General features: G+C 42.8%; 1 protein-coding gene across 5 annotated transcripts in view; it reads right to left on the bottom strand.

The window, feature by feature from the left end:
• The window catches only part of LOC103372414 (phosphatidylinositol-binding clathrin assembly protein-like), a 38,209-nt gene that overhangs the window by 13,607 nt on the left and 13,237 nt on the right, over positions 1-11,365 (bottom strand). For all 5 annotated transcript variants that reach the window (XM_008302054.1, XM_008302050.1, XM_008302051.1 and 2 more), the window contains exons 4-13: positions 9,320-9,395; positions 9,132-9,234; positions 7,346-7,439; positions 7,159-7,270; positions 5,926-6,032; positions 5,778-5,819; positions 3,322-3,407; positions 2,155-2,278; positions 1,363-1,496; positions 946-1,031 (exon numbers count right to left, since the gene is read on the bottom strand). In XM_008302054.1, coding sequence (XP_008300276.1) covers positions 946-1,031; positions 1,363-1,496; positions 2,155-2,278; positions 3,322-3,407; positions 5,778-5,819; positions 5,926-6,032; positions 7,159-7,270; positions 7,346-7,439; positions 9,132-9,234; positions 9,320-9,395 — 964 coding nt within the window. The remainder of the gene's footprint in view (positions 1-945; positions 1,032-1,362; positions 1,497-2,154; positions 2,279-3,321; positions 3,408-5,777; positions 5,820-5,925; positions 6,033-7,158; positions 7,271-7,345; positions 7,440-9,131; positions 9,235-9,319; positions 9,396-11,365) is intronic.

Here is an 11,365-nt window from a genome sequence, read left to right as displayed (position 1 = left end):
TCACATACAAATGATGCAGAAGAATAAAATCCCATCATGTAGCTAAAAGTACAGCAATATGACACACTGGCAAAGTATTCTTACATGTCTGTAGCTTAAATATCAGACTTTTGAGATGCCGACCCTAGCAGACCCCAGCAGACCCCAGCAGACCCCAGCAGACCCTAGCAGACCCTAGCAGACCCTAGCAGACCCTGGTGTACTTGCAGATGTAAAATAAAGCATAAAATCAGTCTTACAGCAAAAAATAAAACATGAGCTACAATTAAAATTTTGAGGCCAACACCTGACCAAAAAAAAAAGGCCTTCGTTGGTTCAGTTCTTGGTTTTTAATTCCCTTTCCTTTCGTTTTTCCGTCCGGTTGCGTTTTTTCGGCCGGAAAGGCCTTGCGGGGGCCGTTTGGGGGGGTTGGGGGGTTCTTGGGGTTTTCCTTCCCTTTTTTCCAGGACTTTTTCCGGGGTTGTTGCGGGGGCGGGCCCTTGACCTTTTTTTCCTTGCCTTTTTTGACTTGTTGCCTTCGGGCAATGTTTTTGGGGTCTTTAAGGAAGAACCTCCAGAATGATCAACAGCTTCATGTCACAAGGTGTCAGAATGCTGAACTGCTGATCCAGACATGCAAACACTTGTTTATTTAAATTGCTTTAAGTTATTGGATGCTGAAGAAACGCTCTCTCATCTAGCCTGTACTACTGTGTATGTACAGCAACATGACAATAAACTTGATTTGATTGTGGAACTTTTGTCTTCCTCTTCCAGCAGTGAGAGCAATTACACAAACAGCTTTCGACAAAGGTGCAAATATTTCTGGAGAATCATACTGCTGTATATGCGTACTGTAGGTGATGTTTAAGGTGTGCGCGCTACTCAGTAAGTCATGTGTATGTGTGTTTGTAAATGTGGCAGCGGTGTGGACTGAAGTGTTGCCAAGAAGAGCAGTGCTCTCACCTCCCCATGTGTTGGTGATGGAGAGAGGCAGTGGCTGCTGGAAAGCCGGCTGCAGGTCCAGCAGGTCGTTGGCTGCTTTGGAGGAGCTGAAGGACACAAGCAGGAGAAAAATGGCATCAAGAATAATTCAGTGACAAAAGCATGTTGTTTTCTGTGTTACAAGGCTGCTGAGGGAGGAAACTTTAGTTTTTTTTAAATATATTTTTTGGGCTGTTGCCTTTATTTTAGAGCAGTAGAGACAGACAGGAAAGGGGGGAGAAGAATGGGGCGAGACCTGCAGCAAAGGGTCGTGAGCGGGAGTCGAACCCACGACCACTACATCGGGGACTGTAGCCCCTGTTCATGGGTCGCCCGCTCAGCTAGATGAGCTACAGGGGAACTTTAGGATGAGTGACACTGTAAATCCCGTCTCATCACCTGTTGGTGAAGCTGGGCGTGGAGAAGAGATTGATGACGGCGGCAGAGTTTATGGTCCCGTCCACGGTGGCGACTGGGGAGGAATCTGTGGTCACAGCAGCAGGATTCTTCTGGAGCTCTTTCAGACGCTGCTCCTACAATAAATAGAAGGCTACTGTTAGCAACATACATTCTAACCTGGATCCAGCCATCCTGGAAGACCTTAGTCCAAATCTTCTCATCAGGTTTTCGTTTTAGAATTTTTCTTTAATTTGGCAGATAGAGAGAGACAGGAAATGTGAAGCGATAGCAGAGGAAAGCCAAACTACATATTATCATTTGATGTTATTGACAAAAAGGGATCCTAATAAAATAAATGGTAACTTCAAGGCTGTCAGTTAATATAACTGGTCACTTTAACCTCGCAACAGATGAAAACATTTTTTCTAAGGGTGACACAGTAAAAACGACATTTTTTTTTAACCATTTCTGCTTTTTCAGCTTCAGAGGTAAAAACTGCTTTGTTTTTGTCTTTTAGATACTTTATTCTGTTTTAATTTTTCCCCAACCACATGAAGAGAGTGCCACAGCCTGCCATTGAAATGCATTTGTGTACAACTGCATTAATGAAAACTAGAGCTCTCCTGAAATATTTGAGAAACCACAAAAACCCCAGGGTGAATACTACAACACAAAGGGTAAGAACTACTGCTTCCTCCTTCAAGAGCTACAGAGTACATGCTGGATGTAGCTGCTTTGGCCTGAAGCCAAAAGACATGAAGGTGACTGGGGGGGAAAAAAACAACAACTTACTTTCAGTGCTTTTAGGCGAGCCTGCTCTTCTTCCAGGGCTGCCTGTTTTTCCCTCTCATCCACTTTTGTGAAAGATATGCCGGTGTTGGCCAGGGAGGAGACAGCGTTGGAAAGGGTGCTAGCCCTGAATCAGAAGGAAGACACAAAAAACGGTGACTTGGAATCAAAAATCTACACACTTCTACAACTGGACTTTGGTCATTCATGCCAATTCACCAGGATTTCCACACTTTTCCCAGTTCATGTCAGTTATTTTTTTAGTGAAAAAATTCATGCAAACTTTTACCTAAACCACAGAAAGACCTGCAAAATCCTACAGTTTTACATTTTGAGTTATGAATATCTGAAAATAGGCCCTCATTGTTACATTTTCTAACTTGATGGAGAAATGTGTGATGTCTGTGAAGATTCTCAGTCATCCAGGTCATGGTTATTCTCATAGTTTAATTAGCAACTGGACTTGCTTGAGTTCCTTGAAGACGTTCCACCTCTCATCCAAGAGGCTTCATCAGTTCTGACTGACTAGTTTGGAGTTCCAGATACTTATCTCCTTAAGGAGTCATTAACACTGAGTTTCGGTTTCAGTTTGGGGTTTGTTGCTCCTCCCCCTCGTTATGTGAGTCGTTAGTGCTCCCCCTGCCACAATGGGGTTCATTAGGGTCTTTTGTGGCTCGGTGTGAATGTGGTTACATCTTCCTGGGGAGAGATCTTAGGACTGAATTGTAAACAGGTGAGAGGTGATGCCTCAGACCTCCACCTCTGTTGAGGGATGGTCTTTCCAGTTTGACATAGATGGTTTATTTCACTCCTCTCTCAAACCATCTGTCCACAAAGGTGTGTCGTGATTTTAACACATTCTGTATTTAATGCCTGCTGTGATGCTTTTGGACAAATATTAGTGCTGAAATGTGGAGAAATCCCAACACATCATGCAGTTCTATGTGCTACAGCTTGTGCGTGTCTATCCGTTGATGTGATGGTTCAGTGCAGACTTGTACCGTGTTGAATAAGACACGGAAACGTCATTCGGTCCAACCTTGAAACACTACCGGCGTGACTTATGGAAATGTGACCAGGGTGCAGTTCAGACATGAAGCGGACACGTTAGCCCAGCGCTAAGCCAGGATGGCATGGAGCCAGATCAGGGAAACAGAGAAGCAGACCTACCTGCTGGCTGCTGTCGAGTCTTTCACTTTCTTTCCTTCTAAAGAGGCCAAATGCTGCTCCAGGGCATCCAACAGGCTGCTGGGGGCCTAGCATGAGAGCCATTGACACACATTAATACAAGACCTTATGAGGAAGTAAAGCACTGAAGCATGCCAAGTTACTGCCAAGACTCCACGAAAGAGAAGTATTCTCAAACACAGAGGTAGAGAGAGAAGATTCAGATACTTACACAAACTGTAAACTGAAAATGGAGAGACAGAAGGGAGGGAAAAATACAGAAAATAAAGGTGCAGTCAAGATATTAGTAAAAAGGTTTAGGAAGGAAGCAGTTTAATTCTGGTTTATCTGCTACGGTTACAGTACATAAGAAAAAGCCTCCAAATCGATGTATACATTTCGTACATAATGCACCACTTCAGCAGGTTGTCTGTGGGATATCCAACACAACAAACCCTTGATTCACACCTTTATTTGCTGTATAACGTGCAAGGTCAGGAGTGAGTGAGCTGGAAGGTGTTTGTTGGTGCAATAGTGGGCACATGCATTGCCTGTTAAAACTTGTTAGGCCTGAAGCTGCAGGGGATGGCAACCCGTAGAAGGACAAGTGAGTTCATATGGTGCAGGTCACAAAACCACTTAGAGTTCATATTATGACTCACTATAGTGAAAGCTTGTAAATATGACTAAAGATATAAAAGCATAAATTAACAACGTATATCAAAAGCTGCATAGATTTAGATGAGGTGCCATCGTTTACAGTCTAAGGGATTAGCTACATTGAGTTTGTTGCTTCAGCTTCTGTGACTGTCCTTTCCAAATGAGTGGGTAGAGCAGTGTCATGGTGCTGCTACATAAACTGAAACATATAATATTATAACTGTGCATTTCACCACCACTGTAGTAGATGCTTCCAATAAGTAGAAGCTATAAAAAGATAAAAGACATCCAAGTACCGGACCAGACCATCATTAGGTACCGATCAATAACTCTATGAATGTAATGTGGGCGTGTGTTAGATCACAAGAATATTTAGACGTAAATTTCTTATACTTATAAACAGTCACCCAAGTCCTTGATGTGTATGTGGGTCATTAGGGTCTGAGCACTAGAGTGCATAGAACCCGACTGGAACTGCTGTCATTAATATTATTTTTTGCATTTTTGAGGGCCTAAACATGCACAAAAACTCACCAAAATCGCCACACACACCAGGACTGGCGAAAAATGTTATATTTTAAAGAAATTGGGCATGCTAATGGCAAAATGGCTCCACAGCGCCCCCTTGAAAATGTCAACGGAGTCCTGTCGGAAGCATGTTTGACCTATGCAATTTGGTGGGCACATGGAGCAGGTTGGAACAAACAAAAACTATCTATCTCCGCCTACAGGGAAGGTCGTACACACCTGAAATTTTTGCCAGCATAAACTACAGGAGGTGGTGATTAAAAGTTATTCAAACACTGAGCAAAAGTGTGACGTCATGGAAATGGCGACCCCCGGAATTTGGCCAAAACGCCATAAAACAAGACGTGCTGTGTAACTGGCCTGTGTGTGCTCTGATCGGGCTAAAACTTTACACATGTAAAGAGCGCATTTCTGCCACGGCCAACATATATGCCACCGCGGCTCACCACTAAGCAGGAAGTGGCGCGTAACTAGGCCGCACGTGCTCCGATCTGCCGGAAACACGACACGCTGGATCAGAGTCCCGCCCGGAGCACGTTTATACTAAACCCTGAAGTGCGCGAAGGCCGACAATCGTATGGTGAGGACCCGTCCATCGCCGCTTGCGGCATTAATTTTGGTTTTATCTCTCAAGGTTGAGCTTGAGACGATAATCTCCTTGAATTTTTTCTTTTTTTTTTACTTTTACTGGCACTTTTTACAACTGGCGGAACTTATGGTGAAACCAATAGAATGTTGTTTGTTGTGTCCAGAATGCTGAGAATTTGGAAAACAACAGCAATATTTTTCTCTTATTGCAAATACAACACAGATGAAATTCAACTCACCTCCAATGCTGGAGTTGGAGCTGGTAGATATCCTAAGGCCTCACGCTGGGTTAATTTCTTGCAATTTGGCCAACTTTGCCTTAAACATACTTTGGTAAGGACTATGGTATTTCACTAGGGGGTAGTCAGCAGATACATCTACTGGTCACTTACATAAGACACTAAGTATCTCTAGAAGCAGGTACTACTACACATTGAGAGCATTTTTCCATGATTCTGTGATAATGGATGACCTGAAAGCACATGTGTGTGTTTTTGGCAATGCATGTTACACTTTATATTCAAACTACATTCTTGATATATTAAGTCCCCAGATGTATTTGTGGACTCTCTCCACTTCTTAGTAAAGCAAAGCCAGCAGAAAGGTGCAGGATGTGAAGTTAAGTCATGTTATTCAAAGTAGCTGTAAAGATGCCAAATGAATATAATTGTGTGTCGACTTACCTGAGACAGATCTGGGATGTCCCCTCGATCAATTCCAACTTGCTGCAGGGAAGGAACACCGAGCATTAAAATTTAAATGGAAACAGCAAGAATGTATATATAATCCTCTCTGCAATGTCTGACCGGCTAACTTTGAGTCCCGACTTACTTCTGCTACTTTGAGGAACTCCGAGATTCTTGTCATTCGCGTAAGAAATTTCTTGTAGATGTCCAGTCCTTCTTTACACTGGATTTTCTTCATGTCAAAGTATTTCTCTGTTAATAAAACAAAAACACAATCATTAATTCACTGAAATCTGTTTTGTGTGGTATTTTGACATGTTTAATACTCAGGACAAAGGCAAGTGAGAACAAACGACATGCACGCTGGTAGGTTTGCTTTAGGTTACAATACCATTCTGTAATTCCATACAAAATGCTACTCTCTGGGATTGCTTGGTAGAACGTGAGCATGGTCCAGCAGCTCTGCCCACACAGCCTCAACTGTCTTAGGAAGTGAGGCCTCAGCTGTAGCCATTCACATAGATTATCAGTGTCTTTTCCAGCAAAGGAAGTGTCCATGTTTTTACACGAGAACATTTGACTGATTGTCTTCTTTCTGATGACCAATAGCTTGCCTTGGGTCAGAGATCATATTCTGTGTTTTAGTGACATAAAATTAGACGGTTAGTATCCCAACATTTGATGAAAGTGTCTACTCTACTGTGATACACAGAAGGGTCCACGTCCTTGTGGAGAAGAAAGGGACGACCATAAATCAGAAGTTCCAATACACACCACAAAGGGACCTTTGCATCGCACTGGAATGTTTGTTGGATGACAGTTTCCAAGCATTATTACTGCTTCACTTTAGCTGCACACAGAACTATAATCTTTTGAGTGATCTCTAAAGTCCTTCCTGTTTCATAGCCTACATTTGAGGCCTACTGCAAATCATGTTTTGTTTATAACAAGGTGAAACCAAAATGGGTCGCCTCAGACTGCAGAAGTGGTGCAGCACATGGTAAATCATGCTAAAACAGGAGAAAGTAAAGCTTGCTGAATATTGATTTTTGTTTGAAGATGAACTTTGTGACACCCTTATCAACTTCATCTTAAAAAAGAAGAACTGAATGTCTGCATTTCCAGGAAGCCAACAGTTCTTTAATTCTTTTGGTATTTCAAGGTCTAAATAATCTGTAAATGAATGGCATCAAACATTCTCTAAGCACTTGCTTTTATAGGATGTCTGCAAAAATGAATTCAGTGTATAGTGCCTGTCCTCTGCCCCACACCATCTGATTTTGCTCCTTTCAATCACAACGCAAAGAAAAGTAAGGAACAGAATACAGCCCGAAATAAAAATACGCAAGGCTATGTTGAAACGGAAGCTTGTTATTACCCAAGAGGTTGATTATGCCCTCATTGTAGGCTGCAAACAGTCGGATTGCATCTTTGAACAGAAGCATGAAGGCCGCGTTGATCACACCATTAGTGAGTTCATTGGCGTTGACCTGGAAGATAGGTGGAGGTGTTGATGAGAACATTTATTTAGATGCCAACAGCAACAGGTAGAACTGAGCACTCACATTGAAATCTAGCAACACATCCATCTGATTCTGGATGATAGGGATGGTTTTAAGGAGTTTCTCTGTGTTCATGGTTCTCATCACTCCATCAGATCTGTGGAAGGAAAAAAAAAAAGATCTCATCTAATACACTTTTGAGTTGAGATAACAACAATGGGAACTGATTGGTTTCATTTGGCTTCATAGATAAATATAACTGCGTGTTGTCTGCATAACAATGGACATTTATGCAGTGCTTCCTGATTATATTGCCTAAGGGGAGCATGTACAAGGTAAATAATATAGGTCCTAACACAGAGCCCTGTGGAACGCCATAACTAACTCTGGTGTGAGTGGAAGAATCATCTTTAACATGAACAAACTGGAATCTATGTGTTAAACATGATTTAAACCAGTTTAGTATGTTTCCTTTAATTCCAATGAAAGCATTACAGGAGTTGGGGTTAGTCTTGTTCTCCTCTGTTGGAGAAGAATAAGCAGTTTCAGGCTAAATGTTATTTTTTTGGAACTTGTGGAACGCCACTGCCTTTCCAGTCTTCATGAAGTCTGCTTTAAGATGCACATTTGTCAGCAATATCATGGAGCTACTCTTTTATACATCATTGCTTTCTTTTTCAGAGGGCCAACCGTGTTTAGTGATGTTTTCCACCTGTATGGGGCTAATGTTGGAGGAGCTGCTTTCCACTGTGTTGGTATTTGACACTGAAGTAAATAACAATGGAATTACGTCCTGGAATCAAGTATACAAATGAGATGAATGTGAACATCCCTCAGCTGGCTGACACTGTTTGAGAAGGACCACCAACACCAGCTGGGTGGTTGTCTTCAAGTCCCTCACCCCCACACACCATCTGATGGTCGACAGCAATGAGGTCAGCACTAAAATAATCTGCTGTGATGGAACTTCTTGGTAAATGTTTCATCATCCATCATTGTACATTCAAATGTTATTAAAATGGTCAAATAAAAGAGGGTTGGGGGGAAAACAGATGTTCAATTTCTATGCCATACGTCAAAATAAGACCTCGGGTGTGATTAAAACAGTGAGCTGGTGAGTCTAAAAACAAACTAAACGCAGTGTTGAGGTTGTCGTTCATACATGGACATTAAAGTCACCCACTGTAATGACTTCATCTGGACTGAAGTCTGATAATTCAGATCAGAACTCAGAGTAGGGGGCCGGCGTGGAAAATTAGCTTTTGAGTCTTGACTGTCAATATTTGAGGATTTTGTTAATGTTGACAGTTGATTCAGATCAGATCAGCTGGTATTGAGGGACCAAATATGGAAACAGGTAGTGCAAGGCTTCAGATCATCATTGCAACAGTACCACTGGAAAACTGATAAAAAAAAACTACAGCTGCGCTGCATCAGATGCTAAATAATCAGTCACATTAGGCCCGCTATGTCCAAGTCCACCACAACGACTGAAAAAAGGAGATACATCAAAAAACAGATTTTGTTTGCAAAACGAAGCTACATCCACACTTTGGAAGTGTTTGCCGTGGAAATGATAAAGTGAAGCAAAAACTAGGAATCTAATTTTACTACATATATCTGAGGTGCTTATCTAACTTTTAACAAAACTGTTAAAAAGTATTTTGTAGGAAACAAAAGTACTGCAATGGTATTTTTCAATACTATTGAGTCCTGTCAGTCTCCTTTCAAAGGGTGTCAAACAAAGCCGGGTTTCTACAACAGGTAATTCAAGCTTTATGGCCGAGGTTTATAATCAACACATTCTGGTCAATTAGAGTGAAAACTAAGAAGTGAAAGTAATCCTTACCCTCGCTTCACTTTAGTGAAGTCAAAAGCAACTTGTCTGTAGGACACGGCCTTCTCGTTCAGGTAGCGGCTATACCGTCTGATGAATGTTGACATATCGTAGCCTGATTTACAAAGAAAAGGAGGTCAAAGTAAATGCCATGTCACACATAAACATGATGGAGAATTTTGTTCTAAGTGAAACTATACCTTGTAGGCCACTTTTGTCCAAGAAATTGCTGAGGTTGAATAGCGTGTTCCTTGAGGCCAGATACTGTATAAATCTCTGAAAGAAAGACAACATATGAGGAACTCTGGATGCCTGCACAAGCACTGTGCACAAGCAAGTGGATGTTTTGAAGCAGCCAGCTATTGTGTAACAGCGTTACTTGTGGGAATGTAACACTAGTGCACAACTTACTACCTCACACCCCATGCAACATCCCATATGTTGTAAACGCACAGGCTTCAGACATCTACAGATACAGCTGTAGGGAAGAAATGTTTGTGAAACCTTTGGAATTTCCAGAAAATCTGAATTAATTACATACATAAAAATGTGGTCTGATCTTATTTAAGGTGAAATTGTGGATAAACACACTCTAAAAACAAACTACCAAACAGGTGTACTTCTTATGTTTTTTTATTGAACATGCAGAGTATTCACTACCAGGGCAGGCTGGAAAGTTCAAGTTCAAAGTTCCAAAGAGCTTTACTGTCATTTCAACCAGATACAGCTGAACAGGACACAGTGAAATGAGACCGTGTTTCCCAGATCCAGAGCTAAGGTGGTAGTGCAAAGAATGGAGTGCAAAAAAGATCAAATACAATCAAATAAAATAAAAATAGAAATATGGAAACAGGTAGTGCAACATAAAGAACAGGTGGTGCAAACATGTACAATATGAACACGAGACAATACAACACGGACAACAACAACACAATGAGGGTAGTGAGTGTGAGTGTGTGTGTGAGTGTGTGTGTTTTTGTTTGTGTGTTAGTCCAGTCCTTGAACGTTTAGCAGTCTTATGGCTTGAGGGATGAAGCTGTTGCAGTCCGGCCTGCATGTTTCTGAACCTCCTGCCAGACAGCAGGAGTGTAAGGAGTTTGTGTGAAGTGTGTGTCGGGTCCTAACAATGCTGGTGGCTTTTCAGGTGCAGCGTGTGGTGTAGATGTCCTTGACGGAGGGGACAGACACTAAGATGATTTTTTTCTGCTATTCTCAATGTCCTCTGGAGGATCTTGCGGTCTGAGACGGTGCAGTTTCCAAACCAGGCAGTGATGCAGCTGCTCAGGATGCTCTCATAGTCCCTCTGTAGAACACTGTCAGTATGGGGGGTGGGAGGTGGGCTTTTCTCAGCCTCCGCAGGAAGTAGAGGCGCTGCTGGGCTTCCTTTGCTATGGAGCTGGTGTTGAGGGACCAAGTGAGGGACTCCACCAGGTGGACACCAAGGAACTTGGTGCTCTGGACGATCTCCACAGAGGAGCCATTGATGGTGAGTGGAGCATGCTCCCTTTGTCTACTGCTGAAGTCCACAACCATCTCTTTAGTCTTGTCCACATTCAGAGACAGCTTGTTGACTCGGCACCAGTCCGTTAGCTGCTGCACCTCCTCTCTGCAGGCTGACTCGTCGTTGTTGCTGATGAGACCCACCACGGTCGTGTCATCAGCGAACATTATGATGGAGTTGGAACTGTGCATCGCTGCACTGTCGTGAGTCAGCAGAGTGAACAGTGCCGGACTGAACACGCAGCCCTGGGAGGTCCCAGTGCTCAGTGTGGTGGTGTTGGAGGTGCTGCTCCTGATCTGGACTGACTGGGGTCTTTCAGTCAGGAAGTCCAGGATCCAGCTGCAGAGGGAGGTGTTCAGGTCCAGCAGGCTCAGCTTTCTGATGAGCTGCTGGGGGATGATTGTGTTGAATGCTGAGCTGAAGTCTATGAACAGCATTCTGAAAAAAGTCAACTCTTGAATTTAGCAAATTGTGGAACATCACATGCAGTGAATGTGCTCAGTGTTTGCGGAAGTAAAGACAGATGGTAACAGAGGAGCGTATGTGCCACTCCGCCGCCGCCGCCATCGATGGTAGAAACAGAACTGTGACCGCTAACTAAACTAGCATCAGCAGCTAAGTACTGCCTGTGCGTTCCGGCCACTTCCACCCCGTCGGAGCGCTCCGATGGGGTGGAAAAAAAGAAAGAAAAAAAAAAACACCTGACTTGAAGTAGCTTTAGGAGAAGTCATTAGTAGACATTCAC

Source organism: Stegastes partitus, unplaced genomic scaffold (genome assembly GCF_000690725.1).
Source record: "Stegastes partitus isolate 25-593 unplaced genomic scaffold, Stegastes_partitus-1.0.2 Scaffold1751, whole genome shotgun sequence".
In the NCBI taxonomy this organism is placed as follows: Eukaryota; Metazoa; Chordata; class Actinopteri; family Pomacentridae; genus Stegastes; species Stegastes partitus.
The sequence above is the reverse complement of the archived record's forward strand: the minus strand, read 5'-3'. Positions and strand labels throughout refer to the sequence as shown.